At 45.5% G+C, this 25,433-nt stretch overlaps 1 protein-coding gene across 1 annotated transcript in view; it reads right to left on the bottom strand.

The window, feature by feature from the left end:
- Positions 1-25,367, bottom strand: part of DAPK1 (death-associated protein kinase 1) — a 172,729-nt gene extending 147,362 nt beyond the window's left edge. Inside the window, exons 1-2 of the mRNA XM_006759499.2 lie at positions 25,243-25,367; positions 24,757-24,926 (exon numbers count right to left, since the gene is read on the bottom strand). Coding sequence (XP_006759562.1) covers positions 24,757-24,818 — 62 coding nt within the window. The 5' untranslated portion in view covers positions 24,819-24,926; positions 25,243-25,367. The remainder of the gene's footprint in view (positions 1-24,756; positions 24,927-25,242) is intronic.
- Positions 25,368-25,433: the final 66 nt, after the last annotated feature.

The following is a 25,433-nucleotide window of genomic DNA, read 5'->3' as shown; positions in this document are numbered from 1 at the left end:
CTTTGCTGCCCAGTAAATGGGCTCTCAGCCCTGCCTGTCCCTCTTACCACTTACACAACCTTCAGATAGGCTAACCTCATGGCCCTTCCTTTTGCTATTTATTCTGTGTTTCCCAATTACAAAGTAATACGTGCCCAATGAAGAAAACACAGGACAGCCCGGAGGGGAGAGAAATCAGGCCTGCTTTCAAACGTTGCTTCTCCTTTGAATAACCAGGCTGGGGACTGGTGGCACCAGTAAAGAACCCCAGCCAGCTCCTGGCAGCCAGCGGGCACAGGGGCACAGCCTCCACTCAGAGGGGGCCGTGCACAAAAGGGATGCTCGTGGACAAGCTATGATCCACGCTGGATGGGCATGAAGAGTACTCACTGCGTGCAAACCGAAAGGACCAGGCCATTTTCCTTTAAATAATGCTTTTGACAAAGGTCTCTCTGACCCTTCTCTCACCCGTCTCCGTCCCCCCACCCCCTTCCATAAATGCAGCTGGAGGGCCTCTCTCTCTCTCTCTCTCTTCTCTCTCTCTCTCTCTCTCTCTCTCTCTCTCTCTCTCTCTCTCTCTCTCTCAGCTTTCTTAGCTTTCGCTCTCACTCTGACTGCTCCCTCCCTCTCCTTCCCCTTTGACAGGGCTAGATGAACAGATACTTTTAAAATATTTCCATGCCTCTACTTGACTTTCCAGAGGGAAAGCATTTCTGAAATTCACCAGTCTATTTTTAAAAGGCCCGAGCTAATCCTTGGCTCACAGCTGCTCCATCCCCATGGGGAAGCAAATTACTTAAAAGTCTCCTTTGAAGGGGAGACCTGCATGAATATGGAGAGGTCATTGGTCTGGCCCCAATGACTACCTTTGTTCCAGAAAGGCTGACCTTCAAAAGGGCCCCTTGGGGAGTTCCTGGGATATTGGTTCCCACCTGCCACAGAAGGCTCCCCTCTGCGCATCCTTTTCACGTGGCACCACCCATACCCAGCCCACAAAAAGGAAAATCCGCCTATTCCGGCTGTTGCAAAATGTCAGAATCCCACATAAAAGGGGGGGGTGTTAAAAATTAAATAACATGTTTATCTCTTTAAGGCGCCAAATTAATATTCCTCAAACAGAAGGACATTATTCTGGGATTTTTAAAGACGTACAGTGGCTGAAAGAACTCATCCATTATTAAAACTAAATGGTGCATGCAGCTGCATATTAACTTTCTCTTCCAATTTCAAAAGGAGTCCAGAAAAGCAGACGTATTATTTGACCCTCGGGGAGACCGATGTTGCTAACGGTGCTTGATAGAAATTGTGCATACAAAATAAACTTGAAATCAATTTGCATATTTAAAATCAGGTGGCCCTACAGAGGACTAAATGCATGAACTGATGATACAACTGTGCTGGGAATGCAGGGTCTCTGAGGTTAATGTTCAAAGTTACAAGAGCTCACAGTTGCGTCTGGACTTCTGACAAGTGCATGAAAGCGACAGTCTAAAGGTTCGGCTTATTTCTTACATCCTGGAAGATGCTATGTTGCTGTGACATAAGCTATGGTGAATGGAATAATAACAGAATACAAGAGAAACCATATAGCTTCTTGCTGGGAAAAAGAGAGGGACAAGATTCGTTTTTTACTTGTAAATACTGGGTAGGGAGAGGTAATATGGGGCGGGGGGGGGCTTTAAAACAATAAGAGCACTGCGATAAGAAATCATGTACATTCTTTCATATACTGTGCACAGATCTCTAAGGCAGTTTCATGACCTTATTTTGAAGATCAGAAACGAGGGGTTCTGAGAAGTTAGGGAGCCATCAGATACTCCCCCGCACCAAGAATTCTCAAAATCTCCCCAAATTTACAGAGCCAGAGGTGACCAGGAGGAGATTCACAGCAGGAGACCAGATCCCAGTGCAGCAGGGGGAATCTGACCTGCAGGGAGGGGCAAGTGACAGGAACTCCCTTCTGGGCTCTCCTGGGCTGGCCTGAGCCCCTGGGGCTGGCGGCTTCTTACCCCAAGGCAGCCTCAATGCAGTCAGTCATTCTTGCAGGAAAAGGGATGTGGGCTGCAGCTCATGTGCTGTTAAAGCTCAGCCTTCCCCCTAACCAGTTTGGCTCAGTGGATAGAGCGTCAGCCTGCAGACTGAAGGGTCCCGGGTTCAATTCCAGTCAAGGGCATGTGCCTTGGTTGCCGGCACATCCCCAGTAGGGGGTGTGTAGGAGGCAGCTGATCAATGTTTCTTTCTCATCAATGTTTCTAACTCTCTATCTCTCTCCCTTCCTCTCTGTAAAAAATCAATAAAATATATTTTTTAAAAAAGCAAAAAGCCCAGCCTCCTCCAATGCAACCTGGGCCTTTCCTCCAGCCTTGCAGTCAAGAAATGAAAAAAAAAGCTAATAATCAAAAAACTATGCGAAGCACCCCCTCATGCACCCAGACACACATTGGCCACTTTTTCTTGAGCAACTACTATGTGTCAGATACTGTTCTAGATGCCTGGGATGAAACAAAGGTCTCTGCCCAAGGAGTCACCATCAATAACAACCTTCATTTTAAAGAAGATGAGACAGTGAGGTTCTGTGAGAAGTGCTTTAGAAAAATGCTAAATACTGGAGAGGACGTAGGGCAGAAAATGGGGAATGGTGTGGGGTGAGAGGTGATTTTTATAGGGCCTCACTGGGAATGTGACCTCGGAGCTAACGCTGAAGGAGGTGAGGGCTAACATGTGGCTCTTAGGGGAACAGCACCCCAGGAAGAGAAAATAGTCAATGCATCCTAACAGTACACTTCCAATGGACACAGCGTCCACACACTCACGGCAGGCTTCGTTCTCACAGGTCTGACCAATGTAGGTGAGTGTTCAAAGTAGAGACTATTAGACGTACGCTGTACATTAATATTAGTGTCATCAGCATGTTCAGTACAAATGTGACTTGCTATAGCGACATATGGAATTCACACTACTTATGCGTATGAAATAATGTGGGAGGCATATGTGCAACGTGAATGCTTTTAAAATGTAACTTTCCCTTTCAAACTCACTGGAATGCAGCAGTAACGATGTTTAGTGATTTCCGCATTCTGGTCCGCAAACGATCTTTTGCCCTCAGCCAAAAGATCCCTTCGTGTCCTAGGATTTTCTCCAGGCTTAGCCTGCGTGCTTTAAAGGAGAAGTATTTCAAACGTCACTCGCAAGAAAAGGAGGATATGAATAACCACCTAAGGGAAGTCCCAATAATTCAGCAAGTAATAGCTCAAAAAGCTCAGTGTCTGGAAATGGTCCAAAGACAACATTAGGTTTGTGTTTTGATAGATTGGTTAATGGAAGACTGCATTGCATGCACATCTATATAAGGGACTTTTAAAGGCTTGGGGAATCTTTTGCCAGATCACTTTCCTTGTAGGCCTGGATTCAGAAAACATCAGAAAATTTCCCTGGAAGCTCACCTCAGCGGGAGCAAGCTCTATCTGCATTCTGCTAGTAGGTGGGCTCGGCCAGCCCAGGCTTGTCCCACAACTGAGATAGTCACCCTTGATGCTCAGTAAGCAATGATCGCAGCAGAGACGTCCGTGGTACTGAATTGTCATTTCTGGACTTGTAGACCCAGCAGATACAAAGAGCAATCATGTGCTAGGGCTCTGAGAGGGTGAGATCAGGGTCAGAGCCCCAAGAAGCCCATCCCCTCCAAGCCTTACACCTTAGCAGAGAGGAACTGGAAGGCCAGTGATCTGCCCAAGGACACACAATGCTCGAGAGGACACAAGTCAAGGTCAAAAGCTGAGTCTCCTGAATAACACTCTTGGATTTTTTTCAATCCCTGGGAGATCAACACCTACATAGGCAGAGGGTTGCCTGAAATGACACAACCTGCCAATGAAGAAGCAGACACCAGTTCTCCTCATTGGAGTGTGAAGTTGTGTACCAGGCTTGCTCTCCCGGAATGTTTATGTCTTTCTGTTCCCATCAGCTAAATAATTACCAACAACTAACAACATCTTGCCCTCTGATCTCCAGGTGTCCCCTCTGACCGCCTGCCAAAACAGGTCTGTTCAGCTGGTTCTTTCTATGCCCTCCTCCCTGGCCCCCAATGCTAAGAGTCTTTCCCATCCTAATGGGGAGAAATTGTGGTGAACTATCCTCCAACTGTCTTTGAAGTAGAAAACAGCATATGGAGATGGTTTAGTTTGGGTTCTGCATTGTCAGAGAAACACTTTTATAACTTTCTAATTGGCCTCAACATCAAAGAAGGCATATCACTCACAAGAGAGAGCAGCAGAGAGTCATTAAGGCTGGTTGAGAGGTGAGATGTCAACCAGATTTGGGAACAGTGATGCCACCACTACAGCCATCATCTTAAAGGACTATGCAGTGCACAATTATACAGAGGGTCTTGGGGGATGCTGCCCACTTTTCCCTCAAAAAAAGATACCAAACATATTTGGTTAGTACCGTAATGATTCTCTAAAAAGCATCCCACTGACTAGTAGATAGAAATAGCTAAGATATATAATAATATACTGGAACACTCTGAACGTCCTTCAGTTGGTGACTAGATAAACTGTGGCATATTCATATAATAGAAGAACACTCACCAATAAAAAGGAAAGAATTGATATAGCAACATAGATGAATCTCAAATGCATTATTCGAGCCACACTTAAAAGGTACCTATGCTATGATTCCATCTCTATGCCATGCTCAAACTGATTCAGAAAACTGATCAGTGGCTGCCAGATGCTGGGGGCCATGGAGGCGTTGACTACAGGGCACAGGGAATTTGGGGGAATTATGGAACTGCTGTATGTTTTGATTGCATTGGTAGTCACATAACAATACGCATTTGTTAAAACTCATGGAGCCCTTGCCCTGGCTCAGTGGAAAGAGATTCGGCCTATGGACTGAAAAGTCCTGGGTTTGATTCTGGTCAAGAGCATGTACCTCGGTTGCAGGCTCAATTCCCAGCCCTGGTTGAGATGTGTGTGAAGGCAACCAATCGATGTTTCTCTCTCTCTCCCCCTTCCACTCTCTCTAAAAATCAATGGAAAAATATCCTTTGAGGATTAACAAAACAAAAAAAAAGAAAGAAAAAGAAAAGCACCTCATAGAACTGTACAATAAAAAGTATAATGTTCCTGTATGCAAATTATACCTGAAAAAAAAACAACTAGTAGTAAGCAGAAAAAAGAGCAAAATTCAACAAAGAATTTAAATATTTACTGAATTTTAATATTTAAAAACAAACTTACATCTTTCTGTGCATCTGTGGCTCAATTGATCGGTCATGTCCTTAAGAACAACTGACTTCTTACTTCATAGCGAGAGCAACAGGGACAGATAATTAAGCTTCTCAAACATCAAGCATCCAGTATGTGCCAGGCATAGTGAGAGGAGCTGGGCAGCCCGTGGAGAAGCCACAGAGCCAGACCTTGCAGAGCTCACAGGGGGAAGAGACGGAAACACAGGGGGAGGTGGACCAGAAGTCCCCAACACAGACACGGCTGCTCTGACAAAAGAACTACCTTGGATTATTTCTGGAACTTAAGATGTGATTCATGAATTCAATTCATTTTGAGCGAAGCACAGTGAAAAACACAGATGCAGAAAGTCCTGGAACTCACCCCCACATGCAAAAAAAACACATTCTTGCACCCCAATTGCTTCCATAGTCACCCACAGGCTCCCATGGGATAAAAGAGGACCCTGGGGAGACCACGGGCACAATGTCCATGCCGTTTTGAATGTGAACGGACGGTGATTGGTGTCCCCTGGAATTCTGTAAGGAGGCGGTTCTGGCAGGGAACCCACCGCAGCTTCACCTTCAGGCTTCCGAGAAAGACGCAAGTCCAAAGTGTCAGGTCTGTGCTTGACACCTCAGGGAACACACAGAAGTGCTGTCTCCGCTGCGTGCAGCCTGAGATACCAGCCTGGGGGCTCCAATCCCCCAGGCCCTGCCCCGCTACCCTGAGTGACGGAATGCCAGGGGTGCTCCATGACCCTCCTCGTCCTGGGAGGACAGATGCAGAAGGTCCTGCTAGTGGGGCCTGGGGACTTGGGAAACTGACTTCTAGTGTCAGGGCACCTTTGGCCTATTTGGTGCCTTTGGGTGAATTAGAAACAGGTGCCACCTCCTCCAGGCAGAGGCCTCAGAGCATCAGCAGGATTTCAGTCTAGAACCTCCTCCCCCGTTCCTGGCCTCCTTTGGAGCCTCTGGCAAGGCACAAACTGCGGGTCCCAGGGGACACGCTGCCTGTGAGTCAGGGAGTTCTGCGGGCTAGGTCCATCCTATCCAACTCCATTGCTGGGGATCCTGACGGCCGTCAGCAACTTCATACAAAGTCCTGACTGGCGTGTCTGGGATTTTGTTGGGTGAGCAAACACAAACACTCGGGAGCTCGTATTTCTCTAGAATGGGATGCCATTGCTCTCGTCAGGCTTAACTTCAGGAACTCGCATGGACTGATCACAACGGCTTCCTTGCCGTTTCCCTGTGGCCACCACGAGTGCCAGAAACTTCCCCAGCTGAGCCCAGCTAGGCCTCAGAGACCATGTCTGATGACCGAGCGGCATTCACAGGCGCACTATCTGGAAACGATACAGTTGGAGCCACACCTCACACTTTCCACCCAAATGAATTCCAGATGGATCATCTACTCAAACATAAAAGTACTAGGAGAAAGCATAGAAAATATTTTCTGGTAAATTCAAAGTGGGAAAGGACTTTTTAGCGGTGACACAAACCTGTGAAAGATAAAAAAAAATTTGAGAAATTTGACACTTTAAAAAAATATCCATTTGAGATGATGAAAAAGTTCTGGAGGTGGATGGATGGTGGTGATGGCTGTACCACCAATGTGAATGTCCTCCATGCCACTGAGCTGTATATTTAAAAATGGCTAAAATGACGCATTTGTGATGTGTATTTTATCACAACACAGAAGAGGAAATGTAAAGGGAGGTGCAGCTGGATTCTGCAGACATGGACAGAAACCAGTTCCTCAGCCGCACCCTGTCCCCTGTAAAATCGCAAGAACAAAGGGCCCTGATCCCTGGCTGAACACCCAGGGCGGGGAGAATGAGTAGGAACCCTGAAGTTAAAATGTATGGATGTTGCTAGGGTAGAAATTTTAAACCAACCAATGAAAAGTTTGCAGGGCACGTATTAACCCCTAAAGGAGCTGCTCCACCAACCCTCGTGAGTCCCCTCCCTGCAGCAGGGAGCTTTTCTGTAATAAAACTCTGCTTTTCGCTCATTAAAAAAATAAATTAATTAAAAAAGAACACACAAAACAACATATCTGTGGAGGGGGGACACCAGAAACAAAGTCAAAAGACAAATGGCAACCTAGAGAACAGATGTATAAATCACACCATAGACATAAAGTTATTTTATTTTTTTATTGGTTTAAGAGAGGAAGGGTGAGGCAGAGAAAGATAGAAACAACAATGATGAGAGAGAATCATTGATCGGCTGCCTCCTGCATGCCCCACACTCTGGATGGAGTCCACAACCTGGGCATAAAGTTATTTTTAAAATATAAAGAGCTCCTACAAATTATAGAGGTCTAGAAAACTATTGAAAAATGAGCAAATAGTATGAACTGAAAGTTCACAGCAGAGTTTTTAAACACATGAAAAAATGTGTATACTCATTCATACTTAAAAATTAATGGAACTACACTTATCAGAGTGGCAAGAACTAAACCGTTGTGGAAAAGGACAGAGAAATCAGCTCTCTCTCAATTGTGGGTCATTGGGTTGCAAACTGACTTATATGAAGAGCAAGTCAACAATACCCACCAGAGTGACAGATGCTTATAACCTTTGGCCCAGGAATTCCACTTCTGGGAATTTTTCCTACAGATAATTTCAACATTTTATACAAAGGTGTGCATTGAAGAATTGTTTGTAATAAGAAAATATAAAAGAACTCCAAAGTTCATAAATAGGGAAGAGAGTTCAATAAATGATGGCAAACCCAGAGAATAGAAAGAGGCATTTATCTTTGTAGAGTGATGATTTTCAAGATATGTTATTAGGAGAAAAAAAAACCAAAGTACCGAACAATGTGCTTAACATGATACTATTTCAGTAAAAACATAAAAATAGAAGTTTGACTTTATGCATAGACGGAATCTGGAAGGATCCCCAAGAGGCTAAGGAGCTGATTTTTGGAAGACAGAAGGAGCAACACTACCTTTCCCTGCATACCCTCTTTGACTTCTGTGTCACATGATGCATTATCTACTTAAATGTAAATGGCACAGGGGACAGAACACTCTTGCTCCCCTTGGGTATGATGACTACCAGAAGTCACCAACACTGCTAGACAAGAAGGCCTTTCCTTTCCTTGCAGATGGGGAAGATCATGCCAGATTAAATAAAGCTGGAAGAACGGGCCACACAGGAGATGCTGGCCTCTCCCCTCTTCTCTGTGTCACACGGCCCCGAGTGCTAACATCCTACCGGAAGGCAGGGCTCTGTCAGCGGGTTCTGATCTGGAGACGGTCTCTAGTGCCCCTTCTCTCCCGAATGTCCTCACTGCCAACTAAGGACCTTGTCCTCAAGCGTTGCAAATGGAGTCCCATGAACTGGCTCTTGGCCCCAGCTTTGAAACTTCACTCATTCATGCCACCAACACTACTGAGTCTCTCGCCACACCATCAGCATCATCCTTGGGACTGGGGATCAACAGTGAATAAGACAGATAAGCTCCTGCCTTTTCAGACCTTCACAATGGAGCTGGGGAAGGGCTCGAGCCTGCCCATCCTGGTTCGTGAGAGCCCACTGCTCACTTTGTAGGAATTTTGTGAGCTGGTTGTTAAACACGGTCACTGTTAAATAATATAGAATCATGCACTGTCCCAATCTCTGCGATGACACCAAAAGCTAGAAAGACAGCACTACAGCAATCAGCAGTGCTGAGGTTGGAAGAAGTTCAGTTTAACGAATATAATTTGTACAAGTGTGAGAAATAGCCGAACAGTAGATCGCATGTCACACTTAATGGCAATACATTTATTGGAGAAATGAATTAGCAGGTCAAGATGTAACTCCATTTGTCAAAACGTGATCCACCATAGGTCAGGCCATGGGAAAAATCAATGAAAGCATTCTGCGAGTTGGCCATATGGAATTTCCAAGAAAGAATATGCATATTTTGTTATTACTTATAAATTGTTATACATCCTCTACATCAGTAAAATTTGCAATATCTGCCCATGCATACACATATGTGTGTGAGCTGACCCTTGAACTACATGGGTTTGAACTGTGGGGGGTCCACTTATACACAAATTATGAATGTATTTTCTTTTTCTTGTGGTTTTCTTTTTTTAAAATATATTTTTATTGATTTTTTTACGGAGAGGAAGGGAAAGGGATAGAGAGTTAGAAACATTGATCAGCTGCCTCCTGCACACCCCCTACTGGGAATGTGCCCGCAACCAAGGTACATGCCCTTGACCGGAATCAAACCTGGGACATTTCAGTCCCCAGGCCGACGCTCTATCCACTGAGCCAAACCGGTTAGGGCTTCTCAAGGTTTTCTTAATAACATTTTCTTTCCTCTAGCTTAGTTTATTATAACAATACCATATATAAAATACATATAACATACAAAAAACATGTTAATTAACTATGTTATTGGTAAGGCTCCTGGTCAACAGTAGGCTGTAAGTAAAGTTTTTAGCAAGTCAAAAGTTATAAGTGGATTTTCAACTGCACAGGGAGGTCTGAATCCCTAATCACTAAATTGTTCAAGTGTCACTATATACATTACACACACACACACACACACGTAAGTACAGGGTGGGGCAAAAGTAGATTTACAGTTGTGAGTACATGAGACAGTTAATTCTTATATTATTTTCTATACGAACATACATACATGCATTTCAGTCCACACTGAATTGAACTCTGCCACCTCAAGCTTAACTTCTCCGAGTTCTGTAAGAGAAGCATAAAAACCCACTTCCCATTTCCCCTCCAGGGTCAGTGAGAAACTGGAAGCTCTCACGCTGAACTCTACTTGTCACCAATATCCTCATTCCTCCCACCCCACAGCGGCTGGGTTTTAAATGCCTGCTCCCAACAACTTTCCCCTGGTCACTTGGCTCTCAGGCTACTGTCTTCTTGCCTTTCGCCTCTTTCTTGTTGCAGGGAAGAGCGCAACCCAAGGAACAAGAGTGATGCCGCGTTGCAAACGGCTCTGTGTCCAGCTGTCCCTGTCTGAAAGGTAAGGAAGCTCTCCCCGGTCCTTTCACATCCTCACACCTGGCGGATCTTCCACTTGCTCCCCAGTACAGGCAGGCTGGCTGACCCCTTGTTGTAGGGCTGGCAACGCTCCCAAACCCTCTGCAGCGGAAGCCTCTTTTCCCATCAACCCATGTACACAATTCCACTGGAACCCTCTCTTCTCTTGGGTCCAACTCCAAGCACGTCCTCTAGAACTAATTTTAAACAATAATTAAATCCTATCCTTTCAGAACACATGATACACTTTTCTACGTGTCCTAGAATCAATTAAAAAAATTTACTGGGGAAGAATTCTATCTTAAAACTCCCTCTTTCCTTTTTGCTGCCCCAATTTTCAAGCATCATAAAAAAGAGAGCAAATTGAGAGGAATGACAGCAGAGAGAGTGCCAGTTCCCAAAAGATTCAATCCAGGTCCCTTGAGTTTTCCCTTTTAAATCACAAAGATGCCAGGGCCACCCGATGTGCTGTCGCCGTTAAGAGGCTGGGCCCACAGGCCAGGCACATGGGTGCTAGCTCGGATGCCCGCTTTCTCTAAGAACCGCCCTGGCTGTGACATGGGGCAGATCAGTGTTGAGTGCCACCTGCTCCTGGTACCTGTTTCCCCTCAGGTAATTGAAATGGGTGAAACCACATTTTACTCCCACCGGACTCACCTCTTCCCCCATATTTTAAAACTTTAAAATATATATGACACTGAGAATAGGTAAGATGGTAAAAAGTGCCGACCTATTTTGGGGAAACCATCAGTATGCTACAGTGGAAAGGATGTAGCCATTTAGTCCATATCCTGCTCTCCATTTAGCACAGTGATACTGGGACCCTCATACTTCTGTGTGGCTGTCACCTCTCAGGGCGACTCCCAGGATGAAAACATACCAGGCATCTTAAGGAACTTTTTAGTGATTACTTGTCCACTTTTAAAACTCATAGGATCAATGACTACACTCCTTCATTTCAAAATGTTGTGATGATGATCAATTATAATAATCGATCATCAAAAAGTACATATTTCTGGAATACCTTCTCTTTGCAAGATGCTGGGAACAAAAGAACACCTTAAGGGACAAACTAGGGAAGACACAAACACACACACACACACACACACACACACACACAGCCAGCAGTGCAGTGTGGGGAGTCTAATGCTGGAGGATTGTTTTATAGAGGAAATGCCCCAGGAATCTGCGAGAGGAGGGCAGCGCCTTGAAGGGGGTGGTCAGGAATGTCTTCCTGGGAGAATGGAGGCTAAACCCAGGATCAGAGTAGAGAAGAGGCCCCGCATATTGACAGCGCAGATTCGGATCATGTGCACCAAGAGGGGAGCAGTCTCACAGCAAACCCAGTATCATTTCACTACTGTCACCACTGGACGTCCCTTTCCTGGATATTCTCCATCTCCTCTATCTACCTCCCCACCCCCCATCAATCTATTCTTCACTCTTTGCCCAGCCAGGAGGCTGTCCTTGAATACCGCCACCCTGGCTCCCTGCAGGTGGTTGAAGAGAGGCACTGGTGGGAGGCTGCAGGGCAGGAGGAGGGAGAGGTGGGTGTTTCTTCCCTGAAGTGGCAGGTGCATGTGGCCTCCTCGGCCCTAGGAACCCTGCGGAATCCCCAGACAGCGCACACTTGGCCATCCCACAGCCTTCGCCTAGACCTTCAGGAGTGGACTCTTTCCAGCCAGCACCATGACTGACACAGTTCCCATTCCACGTGCCCGCCCAATCAGCCCCTGCCTTTCACACTCTTCCCCTCTGACAAGCTTCCCCCGTTGGCTTGCAAACAAGTGCCCCTCCCCAGGGAGCTGGGCGACAGAGCAGAAAGTATACTTCACACCACCTGCCAGGGGTCCCTGACCCGACCTTGCACCTTTAAAAGCCCTGTGATGAGGAAGGGATATTTGATGCAACAACTAAGCTATGAGGGCTCCCCACAGTCACACAGCAAGCTACACTATCCAGCCTGCTGGAAAAGCAGAAATCGGGGGCCCAAGAGAATGAGAAGAGTGATTTAGCTTTGACTAAAAAGTAAGAGTTATTTAGCTTTGACTAAAAATTAGGAATCAACATGAAAACACACACAACTATTAAAGCAGGTTGAAAACAGATCATGAAGATGGCAGCCCAGCGCCAGCCTGGGAGAGAGGTGGATGGAGGTTAGGCAATGAGGCCTCAGAGCCCTGGCTCACAGCAGCCTGCTCAGTAAGGAGGGGCACAGCGGAACTTCGGTGTTAGCCATGGGTGGCTCACACCCAGGTTCGCGACATCAGGAAGTCTGACCAGCAGCCTCTCTAAGTCTTACTCATTGTCGGTCCCACCCCAAGCCTCTGGGACACAGCAGACCTGTCCCTTCCTGGGACAGCACACTACAGCCAGATTAAAACAACCACTGCCCCAGACCTCTACTCGCATCCACTCTCTCCCTTCCCCACCTCTGAACACCCAAGGTCAACACCTTCTTTCAAGGTCATTTTCTTTCCCACTGGGTCCAGGATCCTCCTTGCCTACTATCACCTCCAACCCCTAGGCGCACAGTCCACACTTTCCTGTCTGGATTCTGTAGCTCAGTAGTTCTCAATGGGTCAGAGGTGCCCCCAACACACTGTTAGCAGGTCTAGGAAAATTGTGGTTGTTACACCTGGGAGAGGGTGTTACTGGCATCCAATGGGCAGAGGCCTATCCCACAATGCACAGCACCCCTGACCAAAGTGGCACTAGTGCTGAGGTTGAGAATCCCTGGTTTACAGGAGGGAAGGAAACGTGTATTGACTACATCGTGTGAGCCAGGCACTGGCTAAATGTTTCAAGTCCTTTAAACTTCCCTTCGGAGACAGTGACCGAAGAACAGGACACAGAGTGACCTCCCCAACCTACCTGCCCAATTTCCAGACACGGCTTAGCATTTTGGAGTGTACAACGGTTACCGCCACCATTTTAAACATATTATCTAAGACCAATGTCTTTCTGAACCTCAGTTTTCTCATCTGTAAAAGGTAGACTACAATACCCATCCCCAGCCCCTGGTTGAGAATGGGTTCCCAGTAAATATTAGTTTCCTCGTCTCCTTCCTCATGCCTAATTTCCAGTTCCTTCCAGGGAATGTATGTGTAGAGACACACATATCCGTTCTCACGCCCACCTGCTTACCTACATCTTTATGTTCCCACAAGAATCTGGACGAAGGAGAGAAAAAATGAACAACCCCTCCAAGTCAGAATGGCCTCTTCGTGCCTGAACTCCAAAAACAGTTTTTAAGACTTGGTGCCTCTCATTTCTTCCTTAGGCTTTTGTGTAACATCTGTCTACCCTGCTGGGTTGGAAACTGGTTGAGATGTGGGGTCCTACCCAACATACCAGCAAATGCCATATAGATGAGATGTCCAACCCACTCTGGATGAATGAATAAATGACAAATAGTATGATTCCCATGACAGTTTTGTTTAACAGTCTGTTTACGCTGACTGTTGTTTAACATTGTCACTCCCTGAAATTCCTCCTGCACACATCTAGAGACCCAATTTCCAGGCATTTGCCTTTTAAAATTGGTGAGCACCTCATGTTACTTTGCTAAACTAAAGATATCCACTTAAAGGGCCCAAAGAATAAGGAAGCGTCCTTTTCAAGTGGCCTCTCATGTGGCAGCCATGTTCCTTGCACAAACAAGACCCCCGTCCAGGGGAACAAGGACGGGCACTCAGACATGTAAGTGGGCACTTACTCACAGCAGCTGGCAGAGCCTCGCCGTTAAGTAAATCCTAACAATTCAGCCTTTCAGCCACCAACCTAATAGGCTTTTCTTGGCACGGGCACTGTTGGCGTGGCCAAACACTCATTTTCACATCTTAAATCAGCATGTGTCAGAAATGAATGGAGGCTCACACCCGCTCTATGTCGTACGTTCTGCAGCAAGCTCATCTTGGTCAGGCACTCGGGGGCCCACACACGCGTTTCAGCCCCTTCCTCCATAAAGATCAGTTACGAAAATCAGCGATTTGTTTTTCTGATCAAATTCCTAGGGTCTTTTTTGGTTGCCTAAAATGGTTTTTAATTTAAAAATCCGCTAGAAAAACAAAATAGACCTTTCAGAACTTAAAGTACAGCATATTAAACACATAAATTTGCATGCTGACAAAGCTCAGGTTCTCAGTAGCATCAGGAGACCATCCCGCCCACATGTGTGAGCGGCTCTCTCACTGAGCAGCCAACTCCCGGCTGTCTTGTCAGGCAGCTTTTACTTGCGCCGGCTTCCCTAAATGCAGCTCTTTCCATCTTAATAGAAACTCGTTAACATAAGACTTCTGCCCTCTCCCCATGGTGACCAGGTGGACTTTGAAAATGGCATCTCCTTAAACCCTGTCTCTAGCAGTCTTTGAATGCACAGCTCAATCCTAGCTCATTTGTTTCTCAGGAACTCGAAGAATCATCTATCCAGCACATAAATAAAATCAGTCCTGGGTTTATGCCAGAATGGGGCTAGGACTTCTTGAGGGCAGATAGGATAAACAAGGTCAAATTTGGCAGAATGAGCCCAACCTGCAGGTTGAGCCCAAGATGGGGAGAGAGGGAGAAGAGAAAGAGGAAGGAAGGAGAAAAGAGCCTTCACATCCACCCAGCTCCCTGGGTGTCCAGGCCAGAGCCTGGACAGAGAAATGAGGAACGGACGGCGAAGAGGCAGGATCCTGGTCACGGAGACTCAGACGCATGTTATAGCATTTCTCCTTCTTGCTCTCACTCATTCTCTCTGTCTTGTTAAACAACCACCACTCCTTGAGCACTTATTGTGTGCCCGGTATCAGGTCAAGCGCTCTACACACATCACACACACCCTCACCACAACCTTGAGGTAAGTATAATCATTATTCCCATTTTGCAGATGAGAAAAGTGAGTTTCACAAAGTCTGGTGACTTCCCCAAAGTAACAGCAAGTACATTGTGGAGTCAGGCATTTGGGCTCAAAGCTCTGAACCATATTCTCATTTCTGGATATGTATCTTCATTGGGCAAAAAAACAAGGCCTACTGTGCGCTTCAATTACTCCCACCCAACACAAGAGACACAAAAAGCCATGTTCTCTACTTGCACAAAACTTGCAATCCATAGAGAGAGCAAGAATCACATGCATAACTGATTGTAAAACACTACAAAGTGGCCAGCTACTTCATCCAAGCTGCTAAGGGATGTGGGCACTAAGGACGAGAGCCTTCCCGATGGACTGGGGAGAAGGCTGCAGGCTGAAACTGGCCAGGTCACTTCTCGTTTGCTTATTTCTCCAGGTTATAACTTCTCTCTAACATAGATAATTTTTTAAATGATCTGCATTAAAGAGAATATTGCTTCCGAAGCTGAGGCCTGCAAATGTTGGTCCACATTAATTAGTCATATACATAAAACCGCATATACCCATCCAGTGTCCGAATCACATCTCGCAAAGCCGAGGGCCTTCCACACCGCCACCAGGCTCACCTCGCCTGGCCGTGGCTCTGTTGGCCAGCGCTCCTATCTCTCTGTGCCAAAGGAGGGGCGGGGAGGGAGGAAAACACAGACTGATAACACTTTGTCCTGGAAAAGACTACTTGTTCTAATCCATTTCCTCTCCCAAACAATTAAGTCATCTGCCTAAAGTTCTACGTGATGTGGGGGTGGGAGGGGGTTGCATATATGACGGTGCTTGGAGCAAACCCTTATCAGCTCTTAATGGAAAGTCTGCAGTATCTCCCATCTATCCTGAAGCTCGTTTGAATTACGGTGCAAAGAAATGTCACCAGCAAATGGTATGACAGGCAAGGATTCCACTTCATTCCCATTGCACAATGTGGAAAAAGTGACGTCAGGGAGAACAGAGAGCAGCAATGCCTACGTGGGCCAGGCTTGGCTCCCGAGCACACGGGCGCCAATGCACTACTGGTCAGTGGAGCGGAGTAACCAGCCAGCAGAGGGGCTACTCCAGGCTGTGGTGGGGAAGGAAGCAACACCGTGATTATCTGAAGCCAGAGGAGCTGCTGAAGATAAACTCAGTGACGGTTTCGGCTCCACTAACAGCAGTTTACATGCTGATCCTGGACACCCTGAGTGGCAAAGACAACATTTAGAAAGACAACTCCCTATATTCACATGCCAGGTGTGCAGAGGAATCTCCTGGCAGGTTCTGTTTTCAATTATATGGATAGCAAATGACCTCCTAGAGCAGGGGTGGGCAACCTTTTTGTGAGTGCGTGCCAAAACCAGCAAATTCTCTGACTCAAAATTCTTCTGCGTGCCAACCCTAATTTTTTGAGAACATGTTACGCCTACTTGATATCTCTTAAGGTGTATGTCTGTGAAGAACCTTGAAGAAATAATAAAATTCATTTGAGCGACAAAAACACAGTATATGATGATGAGATTCACAAGCGTATGTGGATGAAACCAAAACACTGGTTGGATCTAGAAAGGCAGGGAGAGTTAAGGCAGAGGTATAGAAATTGCTCTTCCCCTCTCTCGTCAATCCATGTCTATGGTCTTTAAGATAACTTGTTATGTAAAATTATTTATTTATCGAAGATGCACCTACACTGAATTTATCTGAAAAATAAAAAAGTCGATATTAAGAAAAAAACTGTAAATGGAAGATTATAAGAGAGGGTTTCGCGTGCCAGCAAAAGTTACTGGCGTGCCATGTTTGGCACGTGTGCCAGGGGTTGCCCACCCCTGTCCTAGAGCTTTCTGACTTACAAATTTCTAAGAACAGACAGCTCCCCTGGGTATGATGTGCAATTCGGTGTCTCAAACGTCAGCAGTTGGCTATTCGGTCTATTCTCTACAGTATCCATACACCTCCAGTGCCATCACTTTGTTTTTGTAAAGGGAAGCAGCTTGTAGCTCCCAGCTTATTAAATATTATGCTCAAAAGGTTGCAGCCTTTCATCACTATCTCAGAGATACACATTTCCGCTGCCTACCCGTAAACCACAGATGAAAAAAGAAAAAAACACTGAGCTCTACACAGATCTAGAAGAACGTTTCAGGGGAGAATGGAAACACCAGAACCGAACCAGCATCAACGACTGACCTTTTCACTCCCAAGCCCCCCCCTCTTTGTCCCCGGGATCCCTCTGTCACTTTTTCCTGCGTCACCCGAGTCATAGCTACCCCCCTGCATATACAGCCTGGTCAGAGACAGACGTATGAGTTGCTAGGCAGACACACAGATAAGAAACTCAGAGGAAAATCTAAGCTTTTTTTATGATAGGACCAAAAGTGTGTGTGGGGGGGCGGGATTGATTATTCCCCTACATTTCTTTTTCAGCTAGAAAATTCTTCCGTGGGGGACCAGGAACAAGAGCTGGAAGATTAAAGTAAAGGTTTAAAAATCCCGATACTCTTTTTAAGTTAAAAAGGAAAAGTTTGCATCGTTTCAAAGGTACCATTTTCTAACAATGAACTGCAGAAAGAACTATTCAACAACGGGGGGAAATGGAAATCAGCTCATTCCTTGAAGGTAAAAACTTACACCAATTGTACTTGAAGTATTTAAAGCCAGGCCCATTCATCACATTATATCTAAATAAGAATAATCAGACAGTTTGGACAGAAAATAAAATGTGTCCTAAGAGCTCATACTCAGAGCCAAATTTCTCAGCCAAAAACCACCAGGCTTATGACTATAAGCACCACCAATATAAAATTTTCAAACACCAGAGATCAGCAGTTTACAGTACTCATTTGTTCAAACATTGTTTTACATCCAAAGTTGAATGTATTTATAAAGGGAAAAAATATCTCCCTCTCCCCTACTCTTCCTGATGTTACTGAATAACATTTTTCAAGCTCGCAACAGAAATGTGGACAAATAGAACATACGGGGCAAACCCCACAGTCATTTCTCAGAGGTAAGCAACATTATACTTGAATGGCCACAGTGTGATCTGTAAGCCACACTAGCTCTCAGCGTCACCTAAAGAGACAGAAGTGACAAACAGGATCACACCTGTCAGCTATCACCAGAGATTAGTTACTAGCACATGACTGTTTTGTTTTGTTTGGGACCAGGGTTGAAAATCAGACACAAACTATTTTAGGTTTTAGACTTTGTTGTTGTAAAAACCCTCCCAGCACATTAAACCTAGAATTGGGGTACAACCACACCTTTTGTTTTACCCGAGAAAAATTTACTCGTTAGACAAAGGTATTTTAAACCCATTTTTGTTAGATATAGAAAAAAATAAATGTCAACCCTGCCCCCACAACCTCCTAACTGAACATTTAAAGGAATTCATTTAGAATGTTGACAAACTGACACACTGGATTTATTATAAATAATTATACGTCTAGATCATCTCCTTCAAGGCTGAGAGAGGATGCATTCTGTTTTCATAATTTACCACAACAAATCAGAGCAAAACAATCAGGCATTACCTTTCACATAGTTTCAAACAATCATGTACCCGCCCTCAACCAGACAGACTAGTGCCACTTAATGAAATGAGGAACAGTCATTTAGGGGGTGGCCAGATGGGCAGGGCCAGGACTCTTACACATTACATTACTTAAAGGTTAAATAATAATAAGAATGTTCTGTGAAGTTTCTAAAAAGCTAACCCATTAACTCTGGGGCTTGGGTAGAACCAGGCCACACACTGATACCATTCATCAGTGGGGCACAAGCCATTTGGAAAAAGAAAGAAGGCCCCGTGTGTAGTAAAGTAAGTGCCCACGTGAGTTCTGAGGTCAAAGGGTCAGGTTCTGGCTGGGGTAGAAATGAAATGGTGCCAATTATTTCTAACCATCCTCTCCAATACGGATGTTAAAATGGATTGTCCTGAGGTGGCTGCCCAAACCACCTCTTTTAAAAGAGCAATTTTATCTGGCTCCCACCCCCCACTCCCCCACCCCCCCAAAAAAGATTGACAAATAATAAGTAGTGCAGAGAACAAAATGCAACTGGGCCTGCCTGGGGTTCTGGGTCCATCTCTTGCTATCTGCTAACCAGCTGCCTTGAGAAAGACACTTGTCCTAAGCACTGACTGGACGAAATGGGAAGGGAGCTGGCCACTCCAGCTTCTCCCAGGTCCGGATGACTAAGGGTGTCTGTGGGGCTCTCACCAACAGAAACGAGGCGTCTCCCCTCCTACCAATAGGAGGCTTTCTGTATCTCCTAATTAGAAATAAGTTTCTACTATGAAGGAGAGACTTCCTGGTGTGTCGTCAGTGAGATCAACATGCCTGGGTAGGTTAGGCACACACAGCAGGTGGCTAGAATTAAGGGTGAACGTTCATGATACATTTCCCAGCAGGAAAGCCGGGGAGACAAAGTAACCTTAATCTTGTCACTCAAGTGGCTCAGGCCACACCATCTCCAAAGGAATCCAGCAGCACGGGTTCGTGCCTCGCCCCCCAGACGACTTCCGTCCCCTCATCCCATCTGGAAGGAAATGGTTTCTGCCTTCGAGGACTTACAACTTGGCTGGAAACAAGAGGACATGTCTGACAATGTCACCTCTCGATATGACCCCTGTATGTAATTACTGAAATCCATCTGAGCATCCATTGAGTAAGCTTTTGTGTTTTTCACAGCTTTAGAGGGTGTGACAATGCTAGGGGGTCTTTCAGTTCCTAAGTGGCTGGAGAAGACAAAAGCTTAGGATAAAAGGACATAGAGGGACCAAGAAGTCAGCCTCAAAGTAAATAATAACAAAAAAGAAGGCAGCCTCAGTGCTCCTTGGTTTCTCCATCAATAAGAACCTTGAGCCCCCCTAGCTTCCTGGCCTCATGGAACCTAACCGATGATGCTCGGGTGGTCCAGAGATACATTCCCAGTGCTGGCAAGTAAGTAAGCATTCAGCCAAACTGTCACCCACTACCATCTTCATGCCCTCCCTTCACATCCTAGAAGACCATTATCAGACCTTCCTAAAATGCAGAGAATTTAATAATCACCAACGGTTACCTCTGATACATATACTTGAACTTTATCTCTCTAAAACTTTGCAGCCCTTCTGATCAGAGGAAACATCTGAGGGCACGCGGGAAGGAAAGAGAAAATCACATTCCGCACAGTCCTCCAGGACGCTCTCACTGGTCAGCCTCGTGAGCCCGCCTTTCCCACACGGACGTTTCTCCTCCTTCCATCCACACACAAATGCCGGAATTCCCAGGACTCCTCCCGCAGCCCGCAGTAAGTCAACTGAAAGATGTGCTTGGACTGTCAGGGGTTCTTACCATTCCTTGCCCATGGATTTTATTTTGCCAATTACAAAATTTTGGAAATTTTGGCTGCTGTGCACATTAGTGTTCAGTCACAGAGAACGCAAAAGCAAAAGAAACTTTTATTCTTAGGAGCTGCAGCCTTTCATGTCTTACGTTCACCTCCACCAGAGATATCATTTATTGAGGACCATATATGTGTGTGCATCCACACACACACATCTGTGTATATGTGTGCATGCTTTACATATGTTAATCCATTCATTTAATCAGCACTTACTGAGCACCTGGTGTCACACATCTAATTGGGTATTAGAGATAAAATGATATGTAAGTCCAAGGTCACAACTCTGTGATAACCTGTGGGAAAAGCAGATGATCAAATAAGTAATGGCTGTGCAATGTGGTAAACGCTGGGATAGGAGAAGCAGGTTATTAAAAATAATATCGTAGGCAGTGACTATGCGTCAGATGTTTGTAGCCACTGTCTCTAATTCTCACAACATCCTGCATATGAGTATGCCGTGGCTGAACCACACTGCACATTGCCTCTCTATCAGCATCAGCGTCTCCATCACCATTTACATCTTAAATTCCCATTCTGGCCTCAATATTGCACCTGCCAACCTGCTTTACTCGTTCAGGCATCAATCAAACTTTGCCCGGTATTATGCAGCACACTGCACACCCTGGGGAGAAAAGACCACCTGGAAGAACTGTCAAGCTGGCTCCAAGGATGATAATAACACAGAGCAAGGAGGGGCATGGCACAGGGAAGTCTAGGGTCACTTCGGACCAATGGGGTACTTCAGACAGCAAGTCATTGGGCTCCTAAAAAGGAGAAAGCATCATAGAGTCATTTATTCAGGAGATGGGACCTAGGTCTTCATACCATGTAAGGTCAGACAGCAGAAGAGAGAAGAAGGTCAGGCCCTCAGGATAGCAATGTTCAGAGAGGTGCCCAGAAAGCTCACAGGTTAGGCTGCACCACAGCCAAGGGTGTAACCAGAGCCCAATGGTGGGACAAGCCAGCCTCCAGCTGCCCCAAGTGCCCATCGATAAGAGAATCGAAGGCACCTGGGCATTAAAACCACCCAAGTCTAACAGCAGATGGAGAAATCTGCATTTATAAGAATTCCTCCCAGAGACCACTACCTCCTGGGACCCAGGGTGAGACCCCAAAGGGCCTCCGGGAGTCAATACAGGTCACCAAACAGACTTCTAAAGGTGATGTCCTTCCACTGCAGGGACTTGTTTCCACTCGGAAGGTGTGCAAGTTCGAGCCCAGAAAGAGGTGCATTATTTAGAATCAGAGTGGAGGGGCCCAGTGCTGGCAGCAATGGGTCTCCCCATGACCCTTTCCCAGGGGGCCTCCCTTCCCCAAATGGGTAAGCAGATATTTAAAAGAATAGTGAGTTGCAGGCCGAGTTATTAGCCTGCCTGGAACACCCACGTGTCTCGGCCAGTCCTGCGATGATATCTACATATGTTTAACTCTTCACTGCTGATAAGATGCTTTTACATGTGTTAGATGACTTGATTTTCACAACAGCCATGAGATAATCACTTGGCCTCTCATTTTTTAGATGGAGATCGTCAGGGTCAGAGAGGATAAGTGACCTGTTCAGGTTATAAGCTAGCAAGTGGCAGAGCTGATTCTGGATCAGGGTATCTGTCCAATGATTTATTAGCTGTATCACTACTGCAATAAGCATACTTTATCAAGTTCTTTAGTGTTCAAAGCCAACTTTGGTATAGCAGCCTGGGGCAGTACAAACAGACACACACTAACACACATAGAAAGACTGACAGACACAGACACACAGACACACCCACATACTCATCCCTCCAACATAAATACTCTCTTGTTTTCCTAAAATAACAACGATAATATTCTACTTGTCTAAAAATCTATTTTCCCTCCTCTAGCCGTGGACCTTGTCTCAGTACATTTATAAGGTGAGTAGCTAATACTAGTATTTAGATGACCGATGCTATAGTATGTAAAGTCTTAAATCCTGGCTGTCGGTCTGCATATAACTCATTGCTTAGAACAGTGATGGCGAACCTTTTGAGCTTGGCGTGTCAGCATTTTGAAAAACCCTAACTTAAGTCTGGTGCCGTGTCACATACAGAAATTTTTTGATATTTGCAACCATAGTAAAACAAAGACTTATATTTCTGATATTTATTTTATATATTTAAATGCCATTTAACAAAGAAAAATCAACCAAAAAAATGAGTTCGCGTGTCACCTCTGACACTCGTGTCATAGGTTCGCCATCACTAGCTTAGAACAACCTTGCTTTTGTGTGAAATACCTGCCCATTTCCATTTTCTGCCACTGAAACTCTTGTCTCCACTCCCAATCTTCTCTCAGAAGCACATGTAGCAGCATCTTTCCTACTGGTCTGTCTTACGTCGGGACTTGTTTTCAGGAAGTGGTTTTTCCACTTAAAAATCATTGGACATAAAAATCAGAGGACTTAAAAAAAAACCAACCCAACCATTTAACCCATTTTTTTAAAGCAGAACCAAAAGCTATAGCAGCTAGAAGGGGCACATATTCTTTCTTTTTAAAAATCCCCAACTCTCAGTTTTTCAGAGCACTTCTTTCAAAGACAGAGGTCACAGAAATTAAATTATTCAAGAAACAACTTGTCAATTATTCTTGCACAGCGGGGAGACAGTTATACACAGAAATGTAGACAGAGCCAAAATCAAAGCGAAGTGCTAGGGACAAACCCGCAAACCACCCTGTAGCCCAGAGGCCGAGGGCTCGTCATCACACCCACAAAATAAAGACTACAGACTCCCCGAACCAGCCACAGGGAGGCCTCATTTTTTTTTCTTTCATAACACATAACTCTCAGCAAAAGATCTTAATGAAAATAAGGTCAATACACTCAATCCATAAAGCAATCATCTCACCTAATTTTAATCATCTCTCCCTACGAGAATTTAGATAATCAGGCCACACTACACAAACAGAATTCAAATACATTTTTTTCACCTCTCCCCCTACCTCCAAAGGAAAACTCCATATGCCACTCATCTTGCTGGAAACCACAGGGATAGAGTGATTTAATTCTAGTTAAACCAAGTATTTCAACCACATACTCATAAATCTTCATCTTAATCGTAGCCACGAAACATGAGTTTTGAGAGCTTTCCTTCTGACTTTTACTCAGTCAGTAAATCTCCAATATATAGTAAGCAACTCCAAAGCCAGTGATGTTCTCAGCCAATCCCAAACATATACAGAAATATGCGGTTACAGTAACTTTTAAAAAATTGCCTGCATTCTGCAGTATTATTTAAACCCATAAAACATTGTTCAGTTAAGCTCAACTTTCACAATTCTCATTAGGTAATCTAGGTGTGGCCGTTGGTAAATTTCCTTTTCACCAAAAGGAAGCTGGTATCAGGACATCAGGTACATATGGAAAAATACATATTTTGATACAAGTGTAAGTCAATGCACATGTTTTTGTTTAAAGATCCTTTTGCCTACTTTACGCACAATACAAATACGCTGCAGTCAAGTTTCATGTGTTGAATTTTAAGTTAGGTGTTAAAACTCGGTTTTCTGCTCCAAAAAGATGGGAGCTCAACACACCCTGTCAAATAGCCAGTCAATAGAAAACCAACCCAGCCCCCTGGATGCCCCCAAAGAAATCATTCTTTGTTCGCTTGGAAACTGAAGGACTTGACACACAGAATCACAGCTCCCACAGCAGTGGAATGGGCTGTGAATCCAGATGGCCATATTACACTCTCACTCATTGATTTGTTAAAAAATTTAACGTTAGGAATGAAACCAAAGCTACCACTAACACCAACAGGGTAATTAAATTCCTGGCTTGAGTCCCTTTCAAGATCCAAACCCAACATCAACATCTGGCAAGTCTCCATACAGGGCACCATACTTGTGCATGTTATTCCAAAAATTCAGAAGGAAGGCAAGAGTGAACATTTAAAAAGCCTATTAGTTACTTTTATTCTCTGTTTTAATCACACAAGAGCCGACTCCTGTTGCAATGATATCCTAGCATTTGGCTACTTGTGTCTTGAGGGCAAAAGCTGATTAGAGTCACTGCAGACAGTTCAGTCTGCTCTTGTCCAGGGGTCTTGATCAATACACTTTGCATCATAACCTAACACTGAAACTGCCTCTCCACCCCAGTCCCTAGCACTCAGCGGGTAACTCTGTTCTCTATAATTTGCGTATCTCCTTGGAAGGGTGAGGGAGATGCCTGATTCAAGCTGCATGTGTTCACAGCCCACTGCCCACAACATTATGCAGCCCCACAACTCAGTAGGGCACGCCTCTGGCACCCCCAGTACCTGCCAAGTTCCTCGCCGGTGTCGTAGTAATCATCCACGTTTTCCTGCCTGAACACGGTCATGATAAACTGTCACGCCTCACCAAAGCCCAGCGCACTTCAGCTCCGCTTCCCAAACCATCACCACCGCTCCTTCGCCTCCATGGGCCCCTCATGCATCAGTCTCCGGTCCTTTAAAAAAAAAAAAGGCAATAATACTAATAAAATGACAACCCAAAAAAACCTCCCCAGGGCTAAGACCCGCTGCTAACGACCACTTTTCCGGAGCTGCCCCTCCCACCAGGTGGAGAGGAGCACCCTTTGTTAAAACCGGGCCAGGGGCGTCCCCCAGCCCCGCATAGCCGGCGCGCTTGGGGCCGCGCACAACCGCACCCCAAGACCCGCGTCCCCAAAAGCAGGGTGCTCTGTACTGATAAGAACCAGCTCCGGAAGTGACTGGCCTCCCCACCTCCCCTTTTTCTGCACACACGCCCACCCAGCTCCCCACCTCCAGGGATGCCGCGGAAGAATGAAGCGCTAGCCCGGGAAGAACGCGCCCGGCTGGAAACATCGCTCTCCAACCGGCATCCGCGGCGGAGCCCCCGCGCCACCTCTCGGCTCCCGCACCACGGTCGCCACCCCTTCTCCTCCCTGGAGCCAGGCAGTCCCTAGAGGCTCATTCCTGGTGATTCCCGCTCC

The sequence above is a fragment of the Myotis davidii genome, unplaced genomic scaffold (assembly GCF_000327345.1).
Source record: "Myotis davidii unplaced genomic scaffold, ASM32734v1 scaffold556, whole genome shotgun sequence".
Lineage (NCBI taxonomy): Eukaryota > Metazoa > Chordata > Mammalia > Chiroptera > Vespertilionidae > Myotis > Myotis davidii.
The sequence above is the reverse complement of the archived record's forward strand: the minus strand, read 5'-3'. Positions and strand labels throughout refer to the sequence as shown.